This window comes from Etheostoma spectabile, chromosome 15 (genome assembly GCF_008692095.1).
Source record: "Etheostoma spectabile isolate EspeVRDwgs_2016 chromosome 15, UIUC_Espe_1.0, whole genome shotgun sequence".
Classification (NCBI taxonomy): Eukaryota; Metazoa; Chordata; class Actinopteri; order Perciformes; family Percidae; genus Etheostoma; species Etheostoma spectabile.
The window spans coordinates 21,174,475-21,184,300 of NC_045747.1; the positions used below are offsets into that span (position 1 = coordinate 21,174,475).

Below are 9,826 nucleotides of genomic sequence, written 5' to 3' on the forward strand. Positions count from 1 at the left end.
AACATCCCAAGGAGCACTGTGCAAGCGATCATTTTGAATTGGAAGGAGTATCAGACCACTGCGAATCTACCAAGACCTGGCCATCCCTGTAAACTTTCAGCTCAGACAAGGAGAAGACTGAGAGATGCACCAAGAGGCCCATGATCACTCTGGATGAACTGCAGGAACTACAGCTAGGTGGGAGAGTCTGTCCATAGGACAACAATCAGTCGTACACTGCACAATCTGCTTCATGGAAGAGTGGCAAGAAGAAAGCCATTTCTCACAGATATCCATAAAAAGTATTGTCTAAAGTTTGCCACAAGCCACCTGGGGGACACACCAAACATGTGGAAGAAGGTGCTCTGGTCAGTGAAAACCCAAAATCGAACTTTTTGGCCACAATGCAAAACGATATGTTGGCGTAAAAGCAACACGCTCATCACCTCACCACCATCCCCACTGTCAAACATGGGGGTGGCAGCATATGGTTTGGGCCTGCTTTTCTTCAGCAGGGACAGGGAAGGGTTAAAATTGAGGGGAGATGGATGCAGCCAAAACAGGACCATTCTGGATGAAAACCTGTTGGAGTCTGCAAAGACCTGAACTGGACGGAGATTTATCTTCCAACAACAATGATCCCAAACATACAGCAAAACTACACAAGGAATGGTTCACAAAATACGTATCCAGGTGTTAGGGCAAGTCAAGTCCAGACCTGAATCCAATCGAGAATCTGTGGAAGAACTGAAAACTGCTGTTAACACGCTCTCCATCAACCTCACTGAGCCGAGCGGTTTTTGCAAGGAAGAATGGGCAAGAATTTCAGTCCCTCGATGTGCAAAACTGATAGAAACATACCCCAAGCGACTTGCAGCTGTAATCGCTGCTGCAATTTGGCTCTACAAAGTATTAACGCAAGGGGGCCGAATAATTTTGCACACACCACTTTTCAGTTTTTTATTTGCTAAAAAGTTTAAAATATCCAATAGATTTTGTTCCACTTCACAATTGTGTCCCACTTGTTGGTGATTCTTCACAAAAAATAAAAATTGTATATCTTTATGTTTGAAGCCTGAAATGTGTCAAAAGGTTGAAAAGTTCAAGGGGGCCGAATACTTTCGCAAGGCACTGTAGGTAATGTAATTATTTCATTTCAATTCAATTTGATAACAATTCGTAAGGCTAACTCAATTACATACTGTTGTATCTATTTGATAAAAACAAGTTAGGCTCACTCCATTATATTCTGTTGTGTCTATTTGATACAAATGAGTTCCGCTACATTCTGTTGTGTTGGGGCTACATATTTTAGTTTTGTTCAAAATAATAGCAGTCCCACTGCTGAGACTCAGTTACCTGCTTGTCGGTTAACGATTGGTTATTTAATTTCATTGTGCTTTCTTTTGGAAGGCTGGCTGCCAAAAATCGCCACTTACTAGCTAATTACTTAGCTTGAGGTAAACAATAGCTATCAGTAAACAAAAGTGATGTGGTGGCTGGGTGCTGGCGTCTGCGCCAGTGATTTTGTGTGTGTGTGTGTGTGTGTGTGTGTGTGTGTGTGTGTGTGTGTCTGACCTGCAATGGGCACATATCCTACTCCTTGTTGATACACAGAGGGCATTAGGACCACAGGCTGAGTCATCATCCCTGCTGGTAAGGACTGAAACATAGTGAGAAGAGTCAAGTTTCACTGCTTGCACAGAATGTGTTTTAGCATAAGATATATGAAGGGACACATGTTGGACTTTGTTTTTCTGCAACTGATGATTTTCTTTGTCGTACATTTTTGGTGGAAATGTGTTTTTATGTAAAGTAAAAAAATAAATTCTGTATATAATGCAGTAAGGCTCTCAGGCGTTACTGTTATATTCCTTGTCTTGTATATCAACTTTTAATGTTTTAATGTTTAATGTTCTATTGAGTCAGCGGGCGTTAAGGAACCCGGCCCATCCTAACCTTAACCAATAGAGGTTAATGCCTAACCGCAACCAATCGAGCTGCTTCGTAGGGCGGACTTGCCTAGAAGTTACGTAGGATCCATAATAACGCAGTCTGCGCACATATAGGCATGATTTACTCTACCCTCTTCTTTCATGTCTTTTGTGGGGGGAAGTAACCTCTTTAAATGAGCATGTGGCGCCTGTTCACATCAATGATAATGACACAATTTAATTTATATACCCCTGGACATAAATAGCTCATAATAGTGTTAGCAAGATTTTTGTAATTCAAAACTTTCTGCACAATTTAAACATTTCTCACATAACTGTGTTCTCTCAGATTTTGAGAATTAAGTTGTAGTGTATGAAATGTCATCAATGCACTACATTTTATAAACTATGATAATCTGGTCATGGATGGAACAACTCTTGCCCACGTCCAGGCGCCATCATACTACCTCTTCCTCTTCTTGCAGTTCTTGTACTCTGAACATCCAGTAACTATTTTCCGTTTTGTGATTTATTTATTTATTTTACTTTCTGCTTGTGACAATAGAATGTCACAAGCAGAAAGACTGGGTGTTTTTGGTAACTTCAGTAATATCTGCTGCCTTCATTGGACACACAGCTGTGTCACTCAGCAAAGCAACATTGACCTTCAGAGGTACAACATCCTTTAGTGGAGATGATTTAGTATAACTTGTGACGTGTAATTAACCAGATGCTGTGGTCGGGACATTGAGTGAGAAAGTGGTGACTACAGATGGAGAGAGGCTGCAACACTTATTTTCTCACACACAAAACATTATGACCAGTTAAGATTACATGTGTCGGACTTTTAAAGTAAATCTACTTACAGCAAAAGACATCACCAGGTTGATCATGCCCTCCTTGTCGTCGCCCTGCCTGCCACTGAGGCTGAACCACTCATCCACCACACTGCCCTCCCTCAGGCCTTCAGGGATGGTGACATGAGTCCATGCTATCCTGTCGTCCATGGAGAATGCTCTCTGGATGACACAGCAAAAACATTTAAACAGACAACTACATACTCATGAGATGCAACACATATGCAAAAAGGTAGAAACAAAACACACTGATTTTTCTTGGGGCTGTTGCTTTGTTGTTGGCAGCAGTTAGTTGTCTGGAACAGACCATGTCTCTTAAATCTAACTGTCAGAAGCTGTGGTTAATAGAGTGGATGTGTCTTAGTTTATTAAAGCCAATTACTGTTGAAAAAACAAAAAGTACTAAAATATTGTTCTCAAGTAAACGTACAAGTATTAATTGAACAATCTTGGTTCAGTAACACCATTTACATGATTTTCAATAAATTATTAATCAATAGTCAAAGTGGCCTGTAACTTTTACATTATATTTCATTACATTAGGCTGATGTCCAAAGGAACTTGTAATAAGTGCATTCAGCCAGTACTTACTTAGGATAAGTCTACTCTTATGTAAAATATGTTGTGACATTCCTCATCAATTAAATATATTAAAAGCCAAATAGTAGATTAGAAAAATAATTTAAAAAACTGCAATTCTGACAGACCTACAGTCCCCCCATACATACTGTACATAATTAGCAGGTCAGATGAACTCTGTTGCCTCTGCAACCTCCTCACCTCATCAAAGATCTCCAGGTAGAAGGAGTCCACCCCAGGAGGCACTGTGCACTGGATCACCTTGTTCCAGCGCGGGTTTTTGGCTCCATTGTGAGCAGTTGGTGTTTCGTAAACTGCATAGCCCAGTCGGACCCTACAGTACGGATCCATCCGAGTCATACCATAGTTTTTAGCCAGCTTGGCCTATGTAACAAAAAAAACAAAACAAGGTGGCTTTAGTCAGGTGATAACATTCAATAAGGCTACTGTCACAATTGCCCTTGTTTGGAGGAGCCTACACATTACGAAGCTATTACATACATACATATTTATACATGATAAAGAGGTTCTTGAGAGAAGACCCATCAACCTTCTAGCCTCTTAAAAAGTGCATTGCGATTAATGTTTTATCCCAACCAGTTGTAATGTTTACACATATTGATTTTAAACCGATTCACGATGCATAACTATCACTAAGAGATCAAATTTCACTACTACCACAACCCGTTGAAATGTTTCTTTAAAGCCGTAGCTGCCCCTTTAACGGTCCCTTGTCCCTTCACAGCTTTAGGGAGTCTAGGCAGCTGCATGATAATGGAATGTTTTGTTCCAGGACTTATGTGGGACGGTGGAAACGGTAAAGGGGCCTGACCCACTTGAGCATACATCCCAGAGAGAGCTAGATTCAACTAGGTTTTAAGTGAGCATCTTTTGTTTTGGTGCCATCAATATCTTGGCATAATAAACTTGACTTGCTTGAGCAAGTAATACAGTATATGTATCTGGGGAAGCAAGACGAATCTCAGAGTTGGGACGGCACAACACAATAACACATCATGATTAGGGATGTAACAGTATGAAAATTTAACCTCACGGTTATAGTGACAAAAATTAACATATTTTCAGTATTATCACGGTATTTCAGTGTATTCAAAATTTTCAGGAAGCATTGTTAGGCCTACACAAGCTGAAATAGTTTCAAAAAGTGTAAAAATGTTTATTATATTACAAAAACATATGCAACAGGCATGTAAAATCTATTGAAAACTGGCTACTGAAACACTGGCCCGCTGCTCGCGGTAAGAACTTGAACCAGAGATGTCCGACTTTGAGATCCAGGAAGATTTATTTACAACTTGAACATGAAGTCAACTATGAAGTTGTATTTGACATTACATGTGAAGTTGGATGTGGTTCTGAAATGTAAGAAAATCATAATGCACATTAATAAGCACCCGACTTACTAAGATCATTATTTACCAAAACTAAATGTTACATCCCACCAGCATAACAAGATACAATACTAATACAACACAAGAAACAATACTAAGAATATGCAATAACAAATATAGCAACAGCAATATTATCAAGGCAATAATATACAGTGGGAAGAACAAGTATTTGATACACTCCTACTTACAAAGCATGTAGAGGTCTCTAATTTTTTATCATCAGGTACACTTCAATGGTGAGAGCTAGACTCTAAAACAAAAATCCAGGAAATCACATTGTATGTGTTTTCAAATAATTCATTTGCATTGTATTGCATGACATAAGTATTTGATACATCAAATAAGAAGAACTTAATATTTGGTACAGAAACCTTTGTTTGCAATTACAGAGATCACACACTGCAGCAGGGATTTTTGCCCACTCCTCCATACAGACCTTCTCCAGATCCTTCAGGTTTCGGGGCTGTCGCTGGGCAATACGGACTTTCAGCTCCCCCCAAAGACTTTCTATTTGGTTCAGTCCTGTCGTGTAGTTCTGGGCGGATCCCTCATTTTCCTCATGATCACTGATGCCCCACGAGGTGAGATCTTGCATGGAGCACCAGACCGAGGGAGCTTGACCGTCATCTTTAACTTCTTCCATGTTCTAATAATTGTGTCAACAGTTGTTGCCTTCTCACCAAGCTACTTGCCTATTGTCCTGTAGCCCACCCCAGCCAGTAATTGTTTCTGCCAACATTTCTACCGTGGTTTACCGTACACCCTAATCGTGATTTAACTGTACTGCCTGCCAAAATTCTCCTCAATTGAGATTCTAATAAATGCTTCTTTGTAAGTCATTGTTTCCCAAACCTTCATCATGTATGTGAACATCAATTGTGCGGCTCCTGAGTTTTTCCTTAACACCCACTGTTCTAAACAATCCAGTTATAACAGTTTGTCTACTATTGGCTTTGCATGTCATACTGAGCATACTTTTCTATGACATACCAGGCCATTTGCCATGTATATTTTTAAACAGTAAGCGCTGCTCAGTGACCATGAACATTGCGGCTCTCTTTCTACCACAGCTTTTTGCCAAGGTGTATCAATTCAACTTGATTTGATGAATTTAATACAAGTACTTGTGTGTACCTGAGATCCCAAGAGCAACGCCGTCTGGAGCTGAGCTCCTGGTAGGGTCACCCTTGGTGGTAAGGTCGAAGGGGTGGTGCCACATGAAGCGTGACTCAAGAAAAAGACCTCAACAGCAAAGCAGGCGGAGGATGGTGTCTGGGTACTTAAGTGGATCACTACAACGGCTGCAAAGGTGGAAGAAGGCTGCAGCAGAGATGGGGCTTCCAGCCGTCATGGAGTCAATACTTTTGGTCCTGGACCTCTCTCTGTCAAGGACTGTGGTGTGGTGGCTGTCGGTGCACCAGTCTTCCCACGTTAAAAGTTTAGATTTTACGTACTGACGTCCTGTTGGGGATTACTCAATCTGCACAACCCACTCCAAGCCCTGTGGCGATCAGCGAATGGCGACGCGAGTAGGACAGAGAAGTTTGGGAGTTCCTAGTCACAAACTAGCACATAGGCAGTAGGTGAAGTACAGTCGTTGAACTATTGGACTGAGGCAAGACAGTTCTTCAGTACCGTCACCCATGACTGAGCAGCCCTGTTTAGGGATGACACTGTTCACCCCAGTATGGGAGGGGGCTAGAAAAGATACCCTAAAAAATTGTCTCCCTCATCACCTTCCTGGCTGGATTACCATCACCACCGTTCACCATGCGGTCAGAAACAAAGAAAGCTTAGTTTTCGGTGCCTGCCTTTGTAGCTAGGGAACTGCGGAGGATCAACATCGAATTGCAGCCCTATCCAAGACCAGACTGGCGGAAGAAGGACAACTGACAGAGGTAAGGGGGAGACTACACCTTCTTTTGGAAGGGAAGGCCTGCTGGTGAACCCAGGACACATGGGGTTAGCTTTGGAATCAAAAATAACCTGGTAAAGCAACTCACTGAACAGCCCCAGGGCAACAGGGAGTGCCTAATGACAGTCCGGCTAAAATTTAATTCCAACCAGATGGCCACAGTTGTGAGTGGCCCACTCTGGACTCACACAACGACATCAAAGAAGCCTTTTATGCCAGACTAGAAAACATCTCGTCAGCCAAAAAAGAAAAGAAAATCATCCCCATTGGGGACTTGGTACCATTGGATCCTTACGGCATCCTACTCTTGACCAAATGTGCAGTCTTATTGTCACAAACAACCTGTTCAGGCAGAAAAACAAACATCCTGGATGCACCCCCGATCAAAGCACTGGCATCTGATCGATTACGTTATTGTACATCTCAAGAGAAATAACAAGCTCAGATGGATGCTGTATAGACTAATCAACTATGGTCATCAGACTCATACCCAAAAGAAGAAAGCAAAAACAATTCCGCCCCACTAGGGGTGCACGATATTGAAAAAAATTTGATATTGCGATATCGATAATGAATATTGCGATATCGATATTAATTTCGATATTTTTAAACATATGTAAAATTACAAAAGTTATGGGAAAACGCATAAAAAGATTAATAACATTAAACAAATTTTTACAACACAAGGTTTATTTCAACAGACAGTCATTTGGACTGGTACAACAGAATAAATAAATAATAACCATGTCTACTACAGAACAGGACATGTTTTACTGGTTGTACAGTATAAAATAAATAAATGAGCGTGTTTATAGAACAGAAAATGTTATTTGGACGTGGGTTAATAGGAAAGATGTGTTTTCAGGAAACAAAGTTTGGTTAAACAACAATGAACAGCGTGTAATTAACATATGTTCGTTACACACACACACACACACACACACACACACACACACACACACACACACACACACACACACACACACACACACACACACACACACACACCTCGGCAACGTTAGCTAATGTCCGCTAGCATACAAACGGGCTAACTATAGCCAGTTAGCTTTTTTATAACGTAACAAAAACCCACCCATCTCGTAGGCGCAAAGCTTATTTCATGTGATACAATGATGGCTCCAACTAACGCCACAGGTCTTATGTTGACAACGTGGACGCAGATATAGGAAACTCCGAAGGCAGCCGTAATATTTACCTAGCGTTAGTAAGCTAGGCTAACGCTGGTGCGCTAACGTTAGTAAACACCGGCGTAGCGTTAGCTAACGTTAGCTGTCTGAACTTGTAAAAAGCCGAACAATATCCCCACCTGGACTGTGTTTCACTTTCCCTCCAATATTATCATCAACATAATAAAGACACTTGGACTCGGTCCAGACCAAAAGTCATATTGGGCCAGACCAGTGGCCGAGTCCGAGACAAGTCCGAGTCCAAATACTAGCGAGTCCGAGACAAGTCCGAGTCCATAGAAAAACGGTCTCAAGTCCAAGACCGACTCGAGTACTACAGCCCTGATAAATGTATAGCACTTTGTACTATTAAAACAAGTTATAGCAACAAATACTATGAAAAAGAAATAAAGGTTTATTTAAATGGTCTATATTTTTCAGTTTATTGCAAGTGTCACATAAAATAAATATATGATTGTGTCAGCTTCGAGATCTATACAATATGTCAGTGTATACACTAATAAAAATCCTATCCCTTATACATTTAATGAAAGTTACAAATAATTTAATAATTACCAACAGCATTGTGAAAAGGTGTCAAAACATTGTAGCCTCTGCATTTGTTGAGTTCCGCAGCCTTCTTTATATGCTCCCGTTGTCAGGGTTAGAGCCACCTGATGCTCTGGACGCAACTTTACTTTGGCCTCTAAAGTTTCTCTATCCTGTTATTTTGTCTTCTCCCTGAGCAACACTCATTTTCTACTTTTGTGTCTTTCTTTGCTCCCTTCGCTCTCTCTTCTTAAGTCTTTCTTTCTTTTCGCTTGTTTTTGTCTCTGTCTTATCTTCACTGATTTATGTTCCCAGCGGAGGCGCGACGCTAGCCTGGCTCCGCCCTCCTACGCACTTCCGCTCAATTTTTATTTTCCTTCAGAACTCCGTCTGCGTGTCGGACGGGACGCATAAAAAAAGAATTATCGCAGACTTTCGATAATGATATCGAGCAACGTGATATCGCGATAACGATACTGATTCGATATATTGTGCACCCCTACGCCCCACCACAAATATTAAGAACCTTAAAATACCAGGCAGGTATTTTTAAGGTACCAGGCACAAAATGACCATCACAGTACCCCGATGATGTCAAAGCGCATTGGAGCTCACTGAAATCCACCATCCTTAGCACTGGCCAGAAAGTGGTGGGTATTAAATCTAAGAAGAACCAGGACTGGTTTGATGATAATGACCAGGCAATTGAAAATCTGATTTAAAATTATGTAAAAAAAAAAAAAAAAAAAAAAAAAAAGCTCCGCACAAGGGTCTTTGAAAATGCCAACCTGCTTGCCAAGACTAAGCTGCTTGTATACAAAGCAGTCATCCTGCCAACACTTCTTTATGGCACACAGACGTGGACTACTTAAAGCAGGCCCTTAGGAGACCTACCACCAAAGATGCCTCCGGAAAATGTGATGCATGTGTGTCAGCTGGGAAGAGAAGCGCACAAACATTAGCATCGTGGAGGAGGCAAACAAACAAGATAGCATCATCACCACTATCATTATGCAGCAACTGAGATGGACAGGCCACATTGCCTGATACTTGCCTCCTAAAGCAAGTACTCTATTCAGAACTCCTATTGCAACTGGCCAGCATGCCCTTTGTAGCTCAAAATAGCGCTACAAAGACAACATTAGAACAAACTTTAAAGCTCACAGGGTTCAAGGGCACAAGTAACATTTTTCCTCTAGGACGCACTGGTGCACATTATGTCCGCGCATCCGCTGCAATGTTGTTAATATGGATATGGTTTAATTTTGCGTTACATGACCCATTTCTTCTGTAAAGCCGTGCCTGTGTTGGATCTCTCCTCTACTCTCTCTCATCTTACTCTCCGCGCAGCCCCGCCACACAGCGCCGGTCCACACTTCTTACATTTGTCTACAGTTTTAATTGTTATTAACAC

The 9,826-nt window shown here is 41.3% G+C and overlaps 1 protein-coding gene across 1 annotated transcript in view; it reads right to left on the minus strand.

The window, feature by feature from the left end:
- The window catches only part of tollip (toll interacting protein), a 92,426-nt gene that overhangs the window by 59,223 nt on the left and 23,377 nt on the right, over positions 1-9,826 (minus strand). Inside the window, exons 3-5 of the mRNA XM_032537772.1 lie at positions 3,551-3,733; positions 2,780-2,932; positions 1,558-1,642 (exon numbers count right to left, since the gene is read on the minus strand). Coding sequence (XP_032393663.1) covers positions 1,558-1,642; positions 2,780-2,932; positions 3,551-3,733 — 421 coding nt within the window. The remainder of the gene's footprint in view (positions 1-1,557; positions 1,643-2,779; positions 2,933-3,550; positions 3,734-9,826) is intronic.